The sequence below is a fragment of the Micropterus salmoides genome, unplaced genomic scaffold (assembly GCF_014851395.1).
Source record: "Micropterus salmoides isolate LMB-PRFRI ecotype aquatic unplaced genomic scaffold, ASM1485139v1 Ms_hic_scaffold_15, whole genome shotgun sequence".
Taxonomy (NCBI): Eukaryota; Metazoa; Chordata; class Actinopteri; order Centrarchiformes; family Centrarchidae; genus Micropterus; species Micropterus salmoides.
In genome coordinates this window covers 26,262,193-26,284,618 of record NW_024040596.1, presented here as the reverse complement: position 1 = coordinate 26,284,618, position 22,426 = coordinate 26,262,193, and the positions used below count along the sequence as shown (strand labels likewise).

Here is a 22,426-nt window from a genome sequence, read left to right as displayed (position 1 = left end):
GACGTGGATGCAGTTTTCGACTGCATGCACCTCACGGGTCTATTTCAAGCACCATTTAAAAACGATATAATATTCTTTGTGTGGTTCATCAATTGTGATAAATCATCCGAACGTCAAGCGACGTGCGGCCTACTTCGCACCGGTGAGTCTGGGGCTCCTTCTCTCTGCCACTAGGCTACACACACATACACGCTACGCCTACACATGCGCACTGACCCCACTTCAGAGGGCAATCGCTCACCCTTCCACATGTCGGTGACTTGCTGCTAAAATATTTAAAAGTCAGTTTTTGTATTCTAGCTGTATTTGAGGGGATCGGAGACCAAACTTGCGTAAAAGGGAGAAATCTACCGTTTACTTTGTCATCGCATTTTCTTCATGGAGACTGAATGTAATATGTAATGGATAACTGGATTGAGTTTATGTTCATATTCATTTGGTTTGCAATATGTTCTCAAAATTATGTTCAGTATATGCACAGTCACTGTGGTTCTGTCTTTATCATTGCTTTTCACCAGTAGTTTTTGCACAGTGTCAAAATATTTAAAGAGGAACTCATAATTGTATTAGTTATCTGATCCTTAGTGGTGGCTGAAACCTGTTACTTAATATATACTTGTAAAGAAATGCACTGTAAAGGTTAAATCCCAATGGTTAAAACATAGGCGTCACTAGACAATTTTTATTTTTTTAGACGTGTAGGGCTCTGACGTAAAGTTAGCAACAACTGACTACATCAGCAACGTCCAATCAAGTTAGCAATAATATATATCCGACGTCGGGTTCAGGAGCGTTGCTAGACATAAAGCTCTACTGGGGCACAGACCCCCTCATTCCCCATGTAAATTGTTGATTGATTGAAGTCTATGAAATGGGTTAGTATGTGCCCTACCAGCTTTCCTTGCTTAGCACATTAATAATGGAACTGTCATGTCAGAAACGGAAGAACAGAGCATAAGCACACACACCTATGGTACCACGTAAGAAAAATTCTGCTATGGGGCCCTCATACCTGACTTGTGAGCCATGCAAACAATTTGCCACTGCTGCACAGTCACACCTGACACTGCACTGCTCTCGCTACCACCTCTCCTTTGTCTCTGTGATAAGCCTGAGTTTGAAACCTCCTCTGGAAAATACCACTGCTGATTTACATGGACCTCTGCGCTCTAACTCAATCCTCCATTAGGGTCTGAGCTGCTTGTATCAGATGCTGCCTGTAGACCTCACATAGTCATGTCATAGTATAGTATAATTAGTATTTACCTTTTGAAAATGTATTAAAGGAAGCCACATCAGCCAGTTTGAATGGACTTGAAGCAGCTGATAACATTAATATCTTGCAAGTTTTGATACAGGGGCTATGCTGAAGTTTGTCAGTAGAGTAGATGCTGGATCATAAGCCAGTACAAGCACAGCTGATCCAAATCCAGTACCAGCACAGACCCAGTCCAGACGTTTTTTTGGGAATTGAGGCGTTTTTCGTTTTTTTTTGTTTCAAAACGAAAATCCGTTGGCTGCAAAGTACACGGACCATAAATCTTATTCCTCAATTATTATTATTTTTTTTTCCAGGAAGTCAGCCTGCTGAATGAGTGAAAGACTCCGGGGACCCATGTGAGTGATCAAAGAATAGTTCATGTCACGTGACGAATGACTCAAAACTAGAGACCTACAGTGTAAAGTGGTGAACTAATCATTTCTGTTTCCTGTGCTACTCGCCAACCACAGCCCTGTAGCTGAGCTGTCATGTGACAAATTAACTACTCAAATCAAGAGATCCACTGTTATGGGTAATAAATTCGGTTTCTTGTGCTGCCGGAGCCCCTGCAGCTGCCGTGTGTCATCCACACACTTCTGACATGACCGATGTTTCTCATATCTCATATACCCCATCAGTTAGTTTAGTTGTTTGTTAGTTTGAGTTTGAGTTAAATAAACTTTTTTTTCTCCTATTATCTGTGTGAGGCCTCCCTTTTTGTTGCCAGCCTTGTGCCAGGCGGTAACAGACAGCATACTTATATAATGAGGGATACCACTAAAAAACAGAAACAACAATGCTGTAAATTAGTAATAAATAATAATCAAACAATTGAAGATAAGCAACAAACATCATAAAAACATAAAATATTCAGTCAATAAAACCAAGGCATTTACAGACCTTAAAACACACATTAAATAGTACATATCAAGACAAAGGCCTGTTTAAATAAAAGAATCCTCACTTTTTTTTTAAAGGCTTCAACAGAGACCACGGAGCGCAGGTCTGAGGGAAGAGCGTTCCACAGTGTTGGGGCCACCACTTGAAATGCACGATCACCTTTAGTTTTAGCACGCGTAACAACTACTAAGCCTTGGTTTTTAAGACCTAAGTGGCCTAGTGGTGGTATACAGGTGAACCAGGTCAGAGATGTATCCAGGTGCCTGACCATGCAGGGCTCTGTAAGTAAAGAAGTAAAGACAAGCACCTTAAACTGAATCCTGAACCTGACATGGAGACAGGCTAGACCTGGGCCCATATTTATCAAGCTTAAGAACACTGCTAAGAATTGACTTAAGAGTATCATAGCAACATAGTCCTATTTCGAGTGAAGTGTAGGACTAAATCTTAAATTTCAGTCTTGGAGCTGATTCACGACACTTTCCTGTGCAAAAACAGGATTTTGGATGACGACATAGGCAAGGACCACTGAATGGATTTCCTTATTTAAGAAAATTCCCAAATAAATTCACATTGAATGGTGAAATTCCTAAAAGGAGTTTACGTTCAACACACATTTGACAATAGTGATTCTTAGCTTTAAGAAATTTGATAACTTGCTTTTATTCTTTAGTTTGAAAGTAGGAGTAAATTTCATAAATTCTCAGCACTTAAGACTAAAATGGCAAGTTATCAAATTTCTTTCACTGTTACTCTCCCAGTTATTTAAGACAGCTCGAGAGGTCTCTCAGGTGGTTAGGAGCTGCCAGTAGGGGCTTGTGATGGCGCTGTGGAGACAGAGACATGCATCTTTCAGGAGAGGAAGAATGTTTCTGAATTATTTGACGACGCGCAGTTAATAAGACGCAGTCGGACAGCGCAGGCATAAACTTTGTCAGCGAGTTGGTGAGGGACGCTTCGTTTATTTGCCACAGAACAAACGCGGAAATGCTGATGATTGTAGCCGTCAATAAGCCGAATAGTCATGGAAACAATTATCGACTTCCCAACAGCACCCCCTGTAATCCGACAGAAGCAAACACAGTTCATGCAAATAGCCGGCAATACAGGAGTAGGAATCTATTCAGTGAATGGTTCTTGGCTACATCATCATCCAAAATCCTGTTTGCGGCACAGCAAAGTGTCGTAAATCAGCTCAAAGACTGACACTTAAGATTTAGTCCTACACTTGACTCAAATTAGGATTATGATGCTTGATAACTAACTTTTAAGCACAGCTTTGAGCCAAGAATTTTTTTACTCTTAAGTCTTAAGTCAGCTCTTAGCAGAGTTATGAGTAATTCTGAGAAGCTTGATAAATACAGGCCCTGATCAACAGCCTTGCAGCAGTGTTTAGTCCAGAGACGACTTGCTGATGCAAGTGAGGAGTGAGTTACAGGATCACACTGTGGGTGTGTCTGTTCTGCTTTGGTCCTTTAGTTTTCAGTCAGTCATATTATTTGTAGTCTTGTTAGTATCTGTCTTATAGTATGTTGGGTTTTGGGTTCTGTCCTGTCTAGTGCCCTGTGTCCAGTATCTGTTTGTCTGTGTTTTGAGTTTCAGTTATTTCTTGTGTTCAGTTACTCTGTGTGCTTGTACTGGTTGGTCTGTTACTGTCTGTATGTCTGGTTGTGGGGTTATTATCTGTCCTCTGGTGTTTAGTGGTGGTTTGGTATTTTCCTGATTTCCTGCAGTTCTGTTCCATTCTCATGTATTAGTTTCTGTACCATCATGCTTGAGTTCTGTCTGCTTGTCTAGTTCTGTTCCCTGCCAGTTTCATCAATTAATCTGATTTTGTTCATTCTGCTCTACTCTCTGTGTAGCCTTTATTATTATTCATTCACATCTTACTTAGTATCTGTCTTGTCTCGTATCTTAGTTCTTAGTCCTGTACCTTAGTTCATGTCTTAGTGTTCACTCCTGGTCTGTGTACTTCTGTGTTTTGCTCATGTCTATCTGAGTTCTGTTTTACCGTAGCTTCTGTGTCCCTTGTTGGTGTTAGATTATTCGTGATTTGTCCGCTTGTATTAGTTTATTTATATTACTCTGATGTTTAGTGTTGAGTAACTTGTGTTTTTTCTTTTCCCCCCTCAGTATCTGCCTGCCTGCTAGTCTCTCTGTTTGTCTGTTAAAAGCATCTGTTATTAAAATTAATACATTCATTTCAATTTCTGGTTTTGATATAACTGCTTTGAGCTTGGCAATGTTTCAGAAAAAGCATGTATGGGTCAAAGCTTTAATTTGTTGATCAAAATGCATAGATGTGTCAAACAAAACACCCAGATTCCTGATTCCATTTTCGCCAACTAAGTTTAGTGTGTTACAGTTTCTTACAATTTCTAAAATGTACCAAAACACTGCATACTTGTTTCAAAGTCAAATAATTTTACAAAAACACCAGCAGTAGTTCTTTCCAACAGCAACACTTTGTCACTCATAACACAATTACCTAAAAAGCACTAACGGGTAGCATTAGAGTAGATGCATCATTTTATTGGAATCTTTGAAGTAGTAAATAATTTTGTGTGTGTGTATTTATTTACTGTTAATAGCGTAAGAAAGGCGGACATTGTCTTATTTTACACTAAATAAAGTTCTCATTATGAAATCGAAATGTCACAGGAAAAGCTTCACTGTGCCTTATCTTTGCCATCAAGTAACTCAAAAATAATCTTGCATCTGCGTAGCAGCACGCCATCAGAGGATCTCACTGCACACTTGGTAACATTGGCCCTGGAATACCCACTTTAACTCTTTTGACAATCAAATTCCGTCCTTGCCAGCGTGTTTTGGCCAAGTCCACATAGATAAAAACATGGGGTATGTGATGGGCTTCCAGCTTCATGACTCTGTAAAAGAAATCCCCCCTGTGGGTTTAGTCATTGGGTCCTAAAGAAGACAAACAAGAATTACACACAAGCAATAGATTTTAATGTTGATAATATGCAGTTGTGCCTTTTTCAGAATACATATTTTACCAGTTGGTTCACTGGAAGATTCTGACAATTGATGCCCCCGTTGAGCGGGCCACATTTGGCTGCTCTCTGAGACTGGCCCATGGTTGATGACCTGGTCAATCAGTTGCCCTAATGTCATCAGAGACTACAGCTCTTGATCATGTCTGCTGTTGTCTTACACCACCACGTATGCAGAATCCTCTTCCTCTCTGTACCACTCTTTCTCCTCCGTCACTTGCAGGTTCCATTTTGAAGTGGAGGTGGAAAATCCCAGGATGTCTCTTTTTTATAGGTGGTAATGAGATCACTAGTTGAAAAGACCAGGATAGGGCTCTAACTGAGATGGGAATGACCTGTCGTTGGTATCATTTACATGATTTCAATCGTTACTATTTCACTATTTGTCTCCATCTTTTTTAGGATTTTGAATGTATTTCAATGGGGTTTGTAATTTGGTTTTTCTTGTGGTTGACTATGAGTGAGAAAAGAATTCTTGAATTTTGAAAGCTGTGGTCACTGAATGTATCTTGTGTTATATAAATGCATTTTGGATTACAGCAAGGCAAGAGTCAGTCACAGTGTGAAGAGTTTTGAAAAAGTGAAGAACGCTTGTTGGCAATTTTAATAAACTGTAAAGGAAATTCTTGTGAGCTTTTGTCAACTTTTGCTAATGGAAAAAGATTTCAGGAAACTCAGCATGTGTTAAGCAGCAATATTTATTGAAGCCTGTTTGGGAAGAATAAATAATAAAAAAAATTATTTATCATTTAGCTGACGCTTTTATCCAAAGCGACTTACAATTACTATATACTTACAGAGATTCACTCGATGTCCAAATAAGGATATTGCTCACCCCTCGATACGTGTGTGAAGATTGTATTGGATGTTTGTTCAAAACAAGACGCTATGCTTATCTAAGTTAACCTAGTTAAAACCCAGTCTGTCCATCTGTTTGAAACAAAACAAAGATAATATTGACTGTGTGTTACCTAGGAGGTGGACCACAAAGTTCATCCTCACGAAGGCAGCTCAGTCAACCAAGCAGGCAGAGAGGAGAGAAATAGTTTGACCTATTGTTTTGGAGTGTATTTTAGCTTAGCAAATGATCCTAATGTCACCTGGAGAACCCTGTGTGATATTACCCTTAAAGAAGGAAAAACATTAACAGGCTGCAATTATGTATATATTTGTCTAGCTATCAAGAGCAATTTGGGGTTCAGTATCTTGCAGATATAGCTGTCACTGAATTTTTATTTTTTTACTTGATGTACCTGGTTATAGAAGGTTAACAAGACAATTGTTCTCTCACACATAACCCCCCCCCCCCCCAAACAAAACAGGAAAAAAAGTGTTTTTGACAGAAGAGCCCCGAATAAGCACTTCATTTTATCTTCTCTCAAAGAAAGAGCAAATCTCAGATGGACCAATTGGAGAGCAGAAGTCTTTTAATGCTGATTCTTACTGTGGTTTCTATTTGTCTCACATACTCATGCACCAAGATTTTACATAAGCACAGTGAAAAACAGGATGTGGACTAACACTGCTGACTTGTTTCATCAGATAGAATCAAAGGCCCAATTTTAATGGAAAGTGATGACAACCAAAAATACAAAACACACATATTTTCCTCCTTATTCCACTCAACAGTTATGTCACTGAGGTCTGGGTAATCTTTAGCTGTTGTAGAGTGGTGGAATATTATAATTTTTTGATATAGGTATGTGGATATACATACATACATGGAACTGTGGATTACATACATGTAATCCACAGTTCAGGCAAATAATGTACTTTTATTACATTTTACATCCTTTACATTTATGTGATGGCAATAATTACTAGTTATATTCAGACAGATATTTTAAAAACCTATATTCATGACATGGTGCGCTGATATACAGTAAATGAATAAACCCAACATTGTATAAAATACAAAGACAAATATTTGTCTTTTCAAAAAGTTTACCTGCAGGACACCAGATGTCCCTTACTTCACTGAAAAGTGTTTGTGCACTGGAGGATTCAAATTTCCACATCACACGTATAAGTTTCATACAGGATCAGGATTGACTTCCAGATAACTTATGTTGTCACAAAATCATGCTTACTTTCAGCCACATACTCTTCCAAAACTCAGTTTTAAAAAAAGAGAAGTAACAAGCAAAATACATTTGAGTGGCAGGGGACATTAAAATAACATTTTAAGTACATTTGTTGTTAATACTTCTGTACTTGTGGTATTGCTACTTTTACTTAAGTAAAGGATCTGAAGATTTCTTCCACCACTGATCTTTACCAACCAGGACATTGTTTCTGAAAGGAGATATTCAGTGTTTTGACCACCAGAAACCCTGATGCATTCACCCCCACTGTATTGGGTTAGAGGCAGAAGTCTAACGGGTGAATACTGGGAGTTCTTAACATTCCTATTTAAAATAAAAAAAATAAAAAAATCCATATACATAAGTTCACAGGAATAGCAAATGAGAACCAATGTAACGGATCAGGCAGGTGTAGATAAGGGTTCAGGTAGAGGTTTCAGAGGCTGGAAAGCAAAGGCATGAAGCTATATGGACAATCTGGCAAAGAGCAGGTGGAGATGGGCTTGTTTAAATACTGACAAGGGGTACTTGGGGAATGAGAAACAAGTGAGCAGGAGGAGGTGGGAAACTGAGGGCTTCTGGTGGAGAATGGCAATAAAGCTTAATAGTGATGGCAGGCCTGGGGAAATGGGTGACAGAAAACCTCCGTCAGATCTTCTAAAGCACAAAGTGACGTCTTCGGTTGTCTGAACTACAGTGATTTTACATTTTAGAACCCTGACCTATCAAGTGTTTGGCATATGTCAAAATTTGATTGATTTTCTGTCGATCAGCCAATCAATTAATTGACTAATTGTTACAGCTCTTAACCTTTTGGTCAGAGATGCACTAAAATGGAGCCTGTAGTGGTATCATATTCAACTTTACATGTAAAGTCAGGATTCATGGTGTTGGGAATAGCTCGCCTCCAACATGTCTGAACAATTTCAGGAATGTATGATGAAGAGCTAACTATAGGTGTTAAACACTGTTTTTTCCTCCCTTACTTGTGCCCCTTACTTGCAAATTCTAAAAAGTTCCGCGGAAAGAAAGAAATATATTATACTTCCTGCTGTGCAGGAAGTGGTCTGATTTACCCTTGGTCTATGAAAGAAGAAAATGACAAGTTTTTTCATGACGAGTGATAGCTACAGGAAAATGTGCAACCCACAGAAACCGTTTCAGTGACAGTTTATAAGTGGAGACTGTGGAGGCAGGACAGCAAAGAAGTGTAGGCACCATAGAAACACAGAACTTGGTTAGATCAACATCAAGTCCAACATCAGTTTTTCCAATTTTATAGAGCGCTCAGCATTAGAAAGAAGTTATAGGTTTGTGGCTGGGATGTTAGTTAACTCTACTGTGATAGTTTTTTAGGTCCTATCCAGTTTTCAGTGTGAGAAGAAGCAGAAACGCTGAGATGACAGCTTGTAGCTTCAAAATCTTAACAGTTTATCTGAGCTTCATCTTCATCTTCCACCGAAGCCATGGTAGGACTCTCCAATTCACAATCTATTGTCTATAGGAATTTATGTGGGGGTTATTTTTATTTCAAACTTATTTGTTGTATTATAGTAATACTACTAATAATTCACCTAATGATCCACTGAAAGCTTTTTATTCATCAGGTTTTAAGGTGATTCAGCCACGCAATCAGACTGTAAACCCAGATGGGTCAGTCTTTATCAGCTGTGAACACGACGCAAAAGATAGCTCTGTTCAAGATGTTCGACTCAACAGAAAACCAGTGTATGTATCCTGATGTCATTCAATTAGTGATATTTGCGTGTTGATAGGATGCGGAGTTGTGAAATACACAAATTAAGGGAGTTGATGCTTTTCCACCTGCATGGTGACTCTTACTATCTTCAATTTGAACTTCTTTGTGTCTATTTTCTCTATGGTATCAGTGTCTGAAGGTCTTATTTCATTGTACTTTCTTTCCCTAAACATATTACAGAAATAGCTAACTATTAATGTCCTTAGTTGCAGCATGAAATGCCTAATAAGAAGCCAAGTAGACAGATGTTTATGCCTGTATTTGTGAGGTGGTCTGACCAGCTAGAAACCAACAGTAAATGAACCAAACGGGTGCAAGAACAAAAAACATGTCGCTGTGCCTGTACAACTTTACAATGTTATTGGGCACCAAATATTTTAACATTTAGAGTAAGATGATAAGATTGATACCACTCTCGTGACAGTGTGTGGTCTTCTCATCTAACTCTTGGCAAGAAAGCGAAAGAATGTGTATTTCCCCAAAATGGTTAATTATTTCTCTCATTCGTCAACTAACCTAATTAAAGACTGCAGACATACTCTAATATATCTTTGTCTACTCTCAGAAAAGACAGACCTAAAATGCTCTGTCAGAAGGGAATGGAAAAGTGTGAGGACATTATCATGCATGAAGAGAACCAATACAAGTGGCTTTTCATCATGCTCAATGTTGGGCAGGAGGCCATGAACACTGAATACGAGTGTGAGTTCACAGTGAAAAAAGGTAATCTAGATTACACAGAGAAAGGAACGCCAACAGTACTACTGCCAGGTATGTTTAACTATTTGGGTGATTTTTATATTCTATACACAGTTACTCAATTAAATGAAACCCATAGTAAAAAGACAGTTATTTACCCTTTCATCTTCACCAACTGAATGAACAGTTTGTTTACTCAACAGTACATGAAATATGAAATTTTATTTCAAATATTCACTTCCTGGTTATGATATTTGAGTTTGTGCTAAACGTACGAGCTAGAAAATAGGTTCATAATGTCAAAACCATATTTGTGTGTAAACCAGTAAAATACAAACAGGACATGTCTAATACATGTTTAATCAGGTCAAAAGGAAACAATCTGTGTACCTACTCCTCCTCCTCCTCCTCCTCCTCCACCTCAGTCTGGTCTGCTCTTGATTATTCTGATTGGTCTGCTGGCTCTGATGTTTCTGTGCACTTGCATCATCACATCCTTCTACATCAGACTGAGGGTAAATATCTGTCTGACTTACTATCTGTATCCGCACACGCATTTCAAGTGGCCATTGTGACAGAACTAAAGTGTATTCTGAATAATACATTAAAGTACACTAGCATTTACTCAGACACACTGAGAGGAACATGGTTTTGGGGGTTTTAGTTGTTGTAAGTTGTATAGAAGTTTAAAAGAAATGTGTTCAATAAATCAATCTGAGTTTTAATTTTGAGGAATGTTTTTGAAAGAAAGGGTCAATTAAGTGTTTTTTTTTAACTGAAAAGGCTTTAGCAGCTACAACTAGTAGTATTTTAAGGCCCGTAATACGTTTTTTTGTTGTTTTTTTTTAATTGCCATGGCCGCATATCAGAGGTAGAGGAAAAGCATCTGTTGTGGCAACATGGCCTGCCATTTCACTAAGATAAGAAAAATCCTAAGAAATCTGTTACTTTTCTGTTTCTGTGTTTCAGTGCACTGACAAAGCGCCCGAGAACTCCACCTATGTAGAAATGAGGAAAGCTCCTTTGCCAAGGAATCAACCTTAAGACATTTAATGTGACTGGCTGACTCATCTTTCTTCGCCAGCTGGTGTCACACTTTTGCTCTTTTTTGCCCTTTTGTCTCTTTTTTTGAGCTGAAAAAAATTGGACTACTGCAGGGTAGGATGCAGCAGGGTGAGACAAAGTCTAAAGTGACCATGCTGTCTGCCACGGTACATCTGTTCGTCTCTCTTTATATAGCTGTATGCAATGTGGCACCATGATATTATCCATTATATGGATTTGATATGTACAATTAGTTATTAATTTTAACCTATTTAAATCAATGCTTCCAACATCCAACTTAAAGGATCCTATATAATGCTTGCACTGAGTGATTTCATGTATATCTCCACAGCTTTATAAACTAAAAATTAATTATGGTTGAGGGTTTCAAGCTGGTTTGTATCCCTAACTGGTACTTGATTTTTTTTCAAGTAATTTACCGTAGCTCAGAGAGCTTTATATTAATCAATTATCATCAATTCCATTTTTTTTCACTGGAGTGTTCACTGGATAAAAAATGCCTAGGGAAAGTGTACAGAACAATGGAAAGAAAATATAAAAACTCCAGGAGCTATTGTGACTGAGCAAACGGTTGGCTTGTCAGTTATAGCAGTTCACTGACACCAAGTGATAGAGTGAGCGAATATCACTTGAGTGAACTGTGGAAGCCCCGAGAGGCAAGTGAGAAAAAATGTCTGAAACTGTTTTCTCACCTGTGTTCATGACCTAAAAACAGGTGGGGGAAAAAAAAAGAATAATCCTTACATTTTTTAATCTTTAAAAAAAGGTTCTGGCAGGTAAAAAAGGTTTATTGTTGAAATGCTCATTTCAGCCACAAGACGCTGAAGTGCACCACAATCCCATGCTCTAAGTAAGTCTAAAAGCAATCTTTCAGAAGAGTTTTAATTTCCCCATGCACTCTAAACACAAAGTACATATATTGTGTGTTAGCTTAGTTATGTAACATTACAGTGAGGGATGTAAAATGTAAAGGATATCACACAAAACATTTTAAATCAGACTTAGAAAATGTATCACCAGAATTCTTTATCCTCACTTGCCTCCCATGGCTTCCAAAGTCACCTTTGCAAAGGAAAATACATCTGGCCTTAAGGATTGAGGACAATACATACAATAGTCAAAATAGTATTTTTCCACATGCCTTAAATTTGCACTATACTGTAAATGGTTATTTACCTCAATTTTGTTTATTCCATTGTGTATTTAATGTACTTTATTTTATACAGTGTAATTTGAACTGCTTGTTGGTGTTCTTGCACTCACACATTACAATGTTATTATTTTTATTAATATTTTTCTTTATTACCATATATTTTTGCTGGCCCCTGGTTGTCCCAGGAGATGATTTAATCCTTGAGCCTCTGTCCAGTCTCTAGTAGTACTTTAGGGCTTTACCGATGGGAGAAGACTTGATCCGCAATTCATTGACAAATTAATGCCATTTACTCATCCCTTATGGGACGGGCCTGAATTAGAGGTGATGGGCCTGCCTACTATGAGTCTAGGTGTGGTCCCAAGTGGTTCTTCCCTTGAATATCCTCCTTCAGCTTTTGAGGGGATTGAATCAGATTCGCTTCATCTTGTATTTTATTTTGGTACCTAGAGCCAGTTGTACCACCTGGTTGTAACTTTAAATTGTTTACTAAATTGAGTTTAATGCATCACCAACTTGAAACGGGTTGCCCCACACAATCTACTTCCTACATGGAGATCAGTTGTTTTTATCTAAACATCTACATCCAGAAATTGATGAATGAAACTGCTGCGTAGCTAATTGAACAAATTTACAAAATGTTAGTTATATGACCCGTTAAGAGTGATAAGTAAAAGGTGTAATATATTATATGCGGTACCGAAAACTTAATATACTATTTAATAATGATGTAAATCTTGAAGATTTAAAGATACATTTCACAAAAATATCACAACATACCTCAATTTACAAAGCGTTTGACTAAGTAGTAAATGACGTCAGTTATTCTCACTCGTGCTAAACTGTGCAAAAATACATTCTAAATCTGAGGTGAAGCTAATATGAGGCTTCAGCAGTGTGAGTTTGCCTAATCAAGTAGGCATCTGTCCTGGCAGTTACATGTAAGTTTACTGACTGTGGCTGGGCAACAAATTTATATGCATAAGTCTCCCTCCACTGGGCACAGCAAGAAAGAAATGGTAACATGCATTTATATGCCACTTTTCTATCTTATCAGACAAAGCTTGCTCAAGGACATTTTGACATGTGGACAGAAGGAGCCAGGGATCTAAAAAGAATATTAGTTTGAACAATACCAACTTGATTTGGCTCTGGTATGCATTTTTACACAGGAGTTTGGATTGAGTCCCTCATCTTTTGCAGTATGGACGTACGAACTAATCACTAACTCTTTTACTGTACATAGGGAATGTGAGCATATTACATAAAGATGGACTTTAAATAATCAGTAATAATAATGATTGTTTAATACAAGCACTGGTAATATTTGTAACGCCACACCATAGTCAATGAGCTTCTTTTTATGTTTTTTTTGCTGCATCTATTTGTCTCTCATTACTTTGCACATTCAATAAATGATCATTCAGTCAGTTTGTTTGGTTTTCTTATTATTTACTATTGAACCCAAATTTGAGACAATTTTGGTTGTATTTAACTCTTAAGATTTCAGAGGCAATGAGCTGCTAAGGAGAGAGTAGAGAAATGTGATAGGTATTGGACAAGGCCTGTTCTGAGGGACTGCAGGGGAGAGGTATGGAATATTTTTAGTAAGGCTCATTGAAGGATTTTCCAATATAAAACATACATTACTATTGTAGTAAAGATCCTCACCTTTCATTCCTCCTAATTGACTTGATTGAGTTCACCTGTTCACACTATTTAAGGACTGCACTCCCTTTCACTCACTCTTTCCACTTCCACATGGAAGTTGCGGCAGTTCTGATTGAACAACTCATGTGTGTTCTTTCCTGATTATGTTGACAAATGCATCATCTAAATTGGAAGAAATAAAATGTTTATTCAGAGGATATACCAAGTTTCCTGGCTTCCTTCTACGCATTCTGACCGATGACGATAGTAAATGTACCTTTTTGAACCTCCTACTTTACAACTATACTACGCACCGTTAAGCCATCAATCAGAGCATTGACTTACTTTAAAAAGGTATTTAAGAATAAACAGTGCCATGAAATTTGACCATCACTGTCTATTATGGAGAGTTTAGACTTAACTACATTAAAAAAACATTGAATGTACTGATGACTGTGTTCAGCTGTTGGTCTCATCAGGCGAGATTGCATCATCCGTGGCTATGGTACATTTTTTGCCTCGTAAAAGAGTTTGCATCATGTGCTCTTGTGTGGATTTTACATCATATGTTTACCTTGGAAGATGGGTATTTTTCTTAACACCTCTGATTGGAAGGATCCCTCTGAGGTTAGAGTTTCCAATCATCTGACATTGAGACAAGAAGGTGTGAATCCTTGATGAGAGCGATTCATGAGGGGGCATTAGCAGTATGTGAAAGTTTGTTTTGTTTAGTGCTTGGCACGAATCCAGTCTCATGGGCTTGTGTCCATCAGGTAGAAAGTGTGTGCGCATGTATGAAAGTGAGAGATGGAGAGAAGATATTGTAAGATGCCAATTTGTAAGCATCACACTTACTAATGACGTCTTCTACCTCCGTCTCAAACTGAAAAACTCCTGGTCTGTGCTCTCTGCCATGAAACAAACTGTTTTCTTTTTTTAAACCAAAAGTCACCAAAGTCGAATCAAGACCGGTCACGTGTCTCATGCAAAAAGCCAAGCCTGATGGGAGTAGCTGTTAGTGGCTGCAGCCTTGAATCATTGTATTGTTGCATGCATGTTCTATGTAGTGGTCAAACCTGGAAATGTTTGGATATCAAAATTGCCATCTTGGCAGCGCGGGTCACTACTGGATCATTATAAATGGGCAAAGAGGTGGGTCGTGGGTGAAGCTGAGGTACCTAGTTGCTGAAACCACCTATCCAAAGAGGCTAAGAAGGCTATATGCTACTTTGTATTGCTTGCCGGTGTCTTGCCAAAAGTGATCGTCTGCCATAAAATTATTGTATAGCCATAAGCGGAGATAGCGTGGCTGCGGCCGACCCATGGCCCCGATTGGGCTTTTGAACGCATTATAGAAGGCGCGCAAAAGCACTAATCACTCTGCCATTAGATAGTTCATCCAACAAATGAAAAGTTGAGCTGTTCTCAAACGTACCAGTCACTTCACTCCTGCTGTCAATGATAAGCCAGCAAAAGAATAACAATTACCAGCAATTGGGCGCTTTAAAACGAAAGGAATGAGAGAGTAAGAGAAGGGTGGTTGCAACATGTGCTCCTCTAACATCTTATTTCTCATCATCCACGACTCAACACAACAGTCAAAATGAAAACAGCCCCGGAAGCTGCTGGATCATTAGGACTCCATCCTCGAGCCTGAGTAACCCGGTCAGCCGAGTGAGTTATGTCAGTCACCAGTCCCAAAACAAGCTCATTGCAGCTCTTTACAAAGACACACTTTGCTGATTTTACATCATCGATTATTGTGCAAAGTTTTCTCTTTCACTGAGATATGTCACCAAAACAGGCAGCAGCATTGAGCGTTTTATTAAATTTGAGGAGTTACCTTATGGCAGTGCAGCGTCCTTTTATGATCTTCTGCGTAATTCGCTGACAAATGACTTTGGTCTCAATGTAAGTGATATAAGGGAACAGGCATATGTTGGAGCCAGAACGATGTCTGGGCTGCAAGCCAGGGTTAAGCAAAATTTCTCAGACAAGGCATTTTATGTCCACTGCTGCGCACACAACCTTAATCTCTTGAACCTCAAAGTTCTGCATCTTTAGGGGCGTAGCTGCTTGGAGAGACAGGTGGGTTGCAGACACACGGGTTAAAAATTTGCTCCGAGGTTTTTGGACATGTGAAGTCCTAGTATGGGGCAGCCAGTATAATGTTACCGTCGACAAGTCTGATGCCAAAAAGTGATCGTCTGCTAAAAACTGATTGCCGTCCTCTTTAAAGATATTTAAACTGGTAAAATGGCTGGATTAGTTAAAATCTAGGACACAGAGCAGAACAATACTACAATATTGTCTATAATCACATAAATATCATGCCTGACTATGCTATAAAAAACATTTCTTTGACTATAATTGTGATTATTTACAAGAAACATTGAGTTTCACAAATATAGGCTTTTACTATTACCACTGACATGAATTTATGTGTTTTGCATGCTAGGACTGATTCAGATAAAAAAACATCTGTAGACTTATATTGGGCTATACACGGTGGCGGAGCTAGACTCAAAACACAGTGGGGGCAGAGTTTTTTAGGGGGGCTGTTGAAAATTAAAACGTTTTTTAAAAAAAACCCCATAAAATAACTAATTATTCTACATGTTAAAATGTTTCACTTACTGAGCCAAGTAAGCATTTGTCTAATAAAACATAGAAAAAACCACACTTTGAGACAACCTTGTATTGAAGAACAAAGCCAACTTGCATGTCAAGTAAAAATGGTTTAGCACCAAGGACAGCGCCTTGCTGACAGGTGAATAGCGACAGCTGATCGACAGCATGCTGAACAGGTCAAGAAGGCTACACTCTCTCAATTAATGGCACTCAACATAAACAGACACTCAGCACTAGCTTATCTCAGGCATAACCCCTTCTAACACTGTATTGGTGGTAAGATCCATGTCTAACTCGGAACACATTGCATGAAAAGAGCAAAACTTGTCCACTGCGTCCTCTGGTTTGGGTATGTCTTCTGAGTAGAAAAGTGTCAGCTCAAGCATTTTCTCCTCAGCTACTGGGTGCTCAAACCGCTTTGGGCAAAGTATTGCGAACAGTTTGAAAGTCGATTTTCAGACTTCAAAAAAATTGGGCAAACTGCCTCACAAAAACAGAGGATGTAAAAATATACATCTGTTTTAAAGCGCAGTCTGCTATCCTGGATCTGGTCATCCCCCCCCCCGTTGAAATATCGCCTTCTCTTGCAAAACCTCTGCTCCGCAAACTCGGTCGTTGCGTCGCTTTCTCAGGCCATATTTTTTGCTGTGTTCTCCATCCCTAATTCGACAGGATGTATGTTCTCTTCAGTAAGTCATTCCAACACCTGTCTCTCAAAGCAGCTACGCACCTAAAGATGCAGAACTTTGAGGTTCAATATAATTTAAACAAAATTAGCTTCATACAATAAAACCACTTTTTGAACCAGGCTGTAAACATGTATACAATGTCTAATTCTGCTGTAAAGTTGGGCATTTTAACACAGTCGTGTAGCAACAAGTGGCCCAACGCAAGGAACCCCCCTCTCTCAGGTCACCATCTCCAGGTGCCCTTAGCACATTATGAATTCAGATACCACTTGATGTCTGACCTCTGATATCAAGCTAGTTTCAACACTAGGTACTGGCCTGACTGTATTGAATTTCTAACTCCAGATTCAAAAGTTCCCTAGTCAACCCCTCTCCCCCCCTCGCTTTAGATTCCATAGAGAAGCAGAGCACTGAACACATAACCTGGAATGAGCTCCTCAAAGGGCCAATTTGCTGGTTATCTGTAATGTGTTAATGAAGGCGGTGTGGATGTTAAAGTAAGTAAATATTAACTTACCAAGTCAAGAAGAGGGGGAAGAAAACAAAGACAAAAAAGAAAAGAGAAACTCTTTCTAGTTTTCTTAAGGTGTCCACCCAAAGAGAAACTTATTTTTTTTTCAACAAGCCCAAAAAAGTTTGTGCAGAGCTCTAGGGTCAGCAACTTACATAAAAAAAAAAAATAGACAGGGAGGACCCCACTCTTTTCTCAGTCATTGGCTATTAGGACTTGATCATCACATTGATTTTTACATTACCTTTTCCTTTTATGGGTAGATGGTCCTGCTGTCCAGTAGGTGCAACACCCCTTTGCCTCAGTTCACAAACAATTCTCCAAATAAGGTAATAAAGCATATCATGCAGGTCTCTATAACTCATGTTAGTAGAATCCTTTAAAGGGATTATATGTACGTTTGTCAGTGGGCTCAAAACTCACTTAGAAATGAAGCACACGCCTGTTTTCTCCGTTGCTTGCTTCAGCCACTATTCCGCTTTTCGGATTCAGCTCTGCGCGCACTCCCGAGCCTCTCTGTGACTACAACAACTAAATGGCAACGAACGACATGCAGTTTACTAACGCCATAAAACAACCAGCTCACAACAAAACAACAAAGGTTTATGTGCTGAAGCCCATCAGACCAAACAGGTTCAGAAGATGTTGAGTAAAAACACAGTGAACATTAGAGAATCTGGAGAAACACAGAGAAAGTCACGTTAGCTCGCCGGCTAACGCCGAGCAGTTGCTAATGTTACAGCAAAAAGCAAATGTGGAGCAATTTGTTTACTAACATTAGCCTATAGTGATGCAGCCAGCTAACACTACAGTAGCTCGGACCTGCTGCTGTTTTCTTTGTAACGTTCAGTTTATGTTTATTCTGGTTTTACCAATACTCAGATACACAGCTTCTGCACCTCTCTGTAACTAATGTGACCCACGTAACATAAAACACTGCAACACAACGGTCACAACAACCCAGAGGAAGGAAGGGGCCCACTAACACTAGTTACAGTAAAGTTACTTACTGCGGTCTAACTGTTAAAGTGTGACACAATCTCATTATAATATCCATTCCAGCTCACTAACCGTTTCATTATAATCCAGTACATGTAGCTGTGCTGATATTGCTGAGCCTCCGGTGACATATTCACAGATAAAAATAGTTACTGAAAAGCAGCAGGCAAGCTTATGCTGTAGCACATCGGCTAAATGCAGTAAATGTAACGTGATCATGTAACGAGCATGGATTAGTTCAACCTGCAGCTGATGAAACTATTACTGTAACTGTACTGGAGTTTCCAGCTCTGTGTGTTCTCCCTGTCTGTATATAGCCGCTGTCACACTGCCTTTTTTCGGGAGATATGCGGCTCGCTCCGCTGACTGAAAGGTACGGCGCCGTTGCTGATCTGCCTCTGAGACAGGAACATTGAAGTAACAGAGCCTGAACATGTCTGGTGAAAATCCACAGCCTGCATGCCGGTGTTCCTGCGTTTATTGTGGTATTTCTGTATGAAAGTGCTTGTATTTTGGATTATGCTCACTCATGAGTTCAAGTGAGCACGCGTACGAGCACACACCTGGTTGCAATCTTAGAACTGCACCGCTAGCGGCCGCTGAAAATTACATAATGCCCCTTTAAATGTTTAACGCATAAAGCCCAAATATAGTTGGCCACACTTCTCAAACAAAATAAATAAACATCCCTTCTCTTACATAATCTTAAATGCATGCACAAATAAAAAAAAAAACAGTTTTAAATGCATCACTCCAAATGCAGGATACAGAACGATTAATAATCCTTACGCTGTGCATTCCTTATGTTAAACACCAAAACTCCCTGAATTGCTGATACTAGGCACTAACCCAACTGTCAGCACTGCTCATTATATCATCGTGGCCCTAGCTCTTACTCTGAACGTCCATATACACTGTGATAACGTTCCATGTAAACAGCTAGACAAACTTCTTGTATGTGTACACATACTTGGCCAAAAAAGCTCATTCTGATAGTAAAACATTTTTTTTTTTAAACAAGGATTAGGTTGATAATATAACCAACAATTCTGAATTGCAGAGAGAATTGGAAGGAAAGCAGAAGTCATAGTGCTTCAGTCTCTATGGAGAGAAAAACAGCAGTAGGGGTGAGGAGGAAGGAGGGGTGGGTGGGGAGGATAGAGATAAATCAGTTGTAAGACAGAAAGCTTTGGTCAAAAAGCTGATAGAGCTCAGCAGCTTTTCCTGTCTCCAGTGATGCAAACCCTGGAGGGAAGTGAACTCTGCTTTCCACAGCTTCTCAACACCTCCTGCACAAAGCTGAAGCTTCCTCACTTTGAGGGCATGTTGATTTACATTCTGCTGTCCTCCATCGTTCTACTCACTGTAGCTCTTAACCTGCTGGTCATCATCTCTATCTCCCACTTCAAGTACTAGAGTCATTTTTCCAAATATTGTATATCAGTCTTTGCTCTGTCTGCTTTTGTGTGAATTATGATCGATACTATAAATAATGATACATTTATTGCTTGTCTTCCTCCACAGGCAGCTCCACACGCCCACCAACCTCCTCTGCCTCTCTCTGGCTGTCTCAGATTTCTTTGTGGCCTTCCTCATGTTCTTTCAAATTATGCTCATAGACGGCTGTTGGTACCTCGGTGACCTCATGTGTGCTCTGTATCAGTATATAGCATACATTATTACCTCTACCTCAGTAGGAAACATGGTGCTCATTTCTATTGAACGCTACGTGGCTATTTGTCATCCTCTGCATTACTCCACCAAAGTCACTCAAAAAAGAGTTCAAGTCTGTGTTTCTCTGTGTTGGATGTGTTCTGTGATCTTTCAAAGTCTGATTCTGAAGGACATCTGGAAACCACACAGATACACCTCCTGTTTTGGAGAGTGTATATTTGTCATTAACTACTTTGCTGGACTTGCAGATCTTATTTTTTCCTTCATTGTTCCCATTACTGTCATCATAGTTCTGTATATGAGAGTATTTGTGGTGGCTGTGTCTCAGGCTCGTGCAATGCGTTCTCATATCGCAGCTGTCACACACCAGCAGCCAGTTAAAGTAACTACAAAAAAATCTGAAATGAAAGCAGCCAGGACTCTTGGTGTTGTTGTACTTTTGTTTCTACTGTGTCTCTGCCCATATTATTGTGTTGCTGTTACAGGTCAAGATAACTTGCTCAGTGCTTCATCTGCTGCATTTGTGCTATGTTTGTTTTATTCTAACTCCTGTCTAAACCCTGTGATCTATGCCCTTTTTTATCCCTGGTTTAGAAAATCTATTAAGCTCATTATTACACTCAAGATACTGCAGCCTGACTCCTGTGAGGCCAGCATATTGTAGACAGTTTCTGCACGAATGTCTGAAATTAGACCCTCAGCATCAACAGAAAAATGTACGTGGTCATGGTGACAAGTCATGGATTAATGCAGATCATGTGTGTCTTTACAGAAAAATGTTCTGTCATGATGAGGAGTAATGGAATAATGGGGATCACTTGCGTATGTTCGAATATAATATTATCTGACTGTTTCATTCTCACTGCAACACTGAGGCTACTTAGGATTTGTTCATTTTCATTTATTTAGGACAAAGCACCAGTGCAGCTAAGTATCAGGACCGAGACACTTTTTGTTTTGTGCTGGTTGTCTATTCAAGCACAGGTCATTTGAAAAGAAACTTTGAGGTCCCAACTTTATTGTGAAGGCGTTTATATCCACTTCAGAAGAACAGTGTAGGAAATTCTTTCATTTTCTACATGACTTAAGTCAGCAGACAGTTACACTGACACGTAACCTGTGTGCTCCATGAATTACTATGTTTTTTACTTTTACTTTAACGTCATCTTGCTTTTCCATTCCTGGTCATGGTCCGTTGAGAATGCCATTAAGTGCAACCTTTAGCCATAAAAAATGCAGCCTTCAGATCAGCTGGCCATCACATCACAGATGTTGGATTTTTTAACCTCTGCATTGAAACCACAATGGTTTTTTTTTTATTATTCTTTACAAAATATATAATCATGGACCCGCAAGGACTAGACTTTTTCGCCATGCTGATTTGGCAGTACTGTCTAATTCCTCAGTGCCATTTCAGAGGCCAGGGTTGCATCAACAAAAATCGTCCACCAAAAAATACTTGAGCAGGTTATGTGTAGCACACAGCTCCTAATATTTCTCTTAATAAAGCTAAAGCTAGTTAGCTAAGTTCAACCAGAAAGACTGTCCTCATGCGTCCTTTATTCACAACTCTTTCTCCATCTTTCTCATTCACTCTTTCTATCCCTGCCTCTACGCACGCTTGCATACACGATGGTGTATTCAAGGCACCACCACTTCTGTTGAAATACATTTTTTGCTACGTTTTCTCGGCCCTGTTCTCTCCTGTGTTGACAGCTGTCATTTGATACGATTCGCTGTGGCCCTCCTACACCCCATTCACCTCCTGCTCACCACATCCAGGCCCAATTCAGCTCAGCAAAAGCCTTTCCCTCTTCTCATCGAGATCTACAGCATCTTCTCCACCCCTGTCTAGACTCCATCAGGGGGATTTCTATGCCTTGGCAGCGCCACCCTCTTCAGAATACCTTGTCAATACAATGAGGTCTAATCGCCAAATGACTTTCCACATTCTCACCCAAATGTATCACATGTCAATAAATTATTTTTATTAATTCAGTCAAGTCTCTCCTGATTAAAAGTAATACATTAAATTACTATTAAGATCTATGAGTTCAAAAGAGATACAAAAGGCTATTCGAAGGGGATAAGAATCAGAATCACATTCAACTTTTATTTACCAGTTATGTGTACACATACGAGGAATTTGACTCTGGATTGTATATTACTCACAATGCGCTTACTTATACAATAATACAGTAAAAAAAATCAAACACAGCCTACAGTATAGAGACACATATAGACACACTTTAAACAAAAACAATACAGACAGATTGAGACAATAGCGCAATGAGCAGAGGGCGAAGGATGATGGAGTAAATTATTATTACCATTATT

At 39.2% G+C, this 22,426-nt stretch overlaps 2 protein-coding genes across 2 annotated transcripts; both read left to right on the top strand.

The window, feature by feature from the left end:
- Nucleotides 1-8,437: 8,437 nt before the first annotated feature.
- LOC119904541 lies at nucleotides 8,438-13,365 on the top strand. The gene is made up of 5 exons (XM_038721313.1): nucleotides 8,438-8,728; nucleotides 8,867-8,987; nucleotides 9,584-9,789; nucleotides 10,084-10,232; nucleotides 10,687-13,365. Exons 1-5 carry the CDS (start codon nucleotides 8,659-8,661, stop codon nucleotides 10,759-10,761), a joined length of 621 nt encoding a protein of 206 aa, XP_038577241.1. The 5' UTR covers nucleotides 8,438-8,658; the 3' UTR covers nucleotides 10,762-13,365.
- A 6,286-nt stretch (nucleotides 13,366-19,651) lies between these two features.
- On the top strand, nucleotides 19,652-20,753 carry LOC119903889 (trace amine-associated receptor 13c-like). Its single transcript, XM_038720172.1, has 2 exons — nucleotides 19,652-19,824; nucleotides 19,940-20,753. The coding sequence occupies exons 1-2, from the start codon at nucleotides 19,652-19,654 to the stop codon at nucleotides 20,751-20,753; spliced, it is 987 nt and encodes a 328-aa protein (XP_038576100.1).
- Nucleotides 20,754-22,426: the final 1,673 nt, after the last annotated feature.

Coding starts and splice junctions, on each gene's coding strand:
- LOC119904541 (XM_038721313.1), top strand. CDS start 8,659: ATGACAGCTTGTAGCTTCAAAATCTTAACAGTTTATCTGAGCTTCATC. Junction 8,729..8,866: donor CATCTTCCACCGAAGCCATG/GTAGGACTCTCC, acceptor TTTATTCATCAG/GTTTTAAGGTGATTCAGCCA. Junction 9,790..10,083: donor GCCAACAGTACTACTGCCAG/GTATGTTTAACT, acceptor ATGTTTAATCAG/GTCAAAAGGAAACAATCTGT.
- LOC119903889 (XM_038720172.1), top strand. CDS start 19,652: ATGCAAACCCTGGAGGGAAGTGAACTCTGCTTTCCACAGCTTCTCAAC. Junction 19,825..19,939: donor ATCTCTATCTCCCACTTCAA/GTACTAGAGTCA, acceptor CTTCCTCCACAG/GCAGCTCCACACGCCCACCA.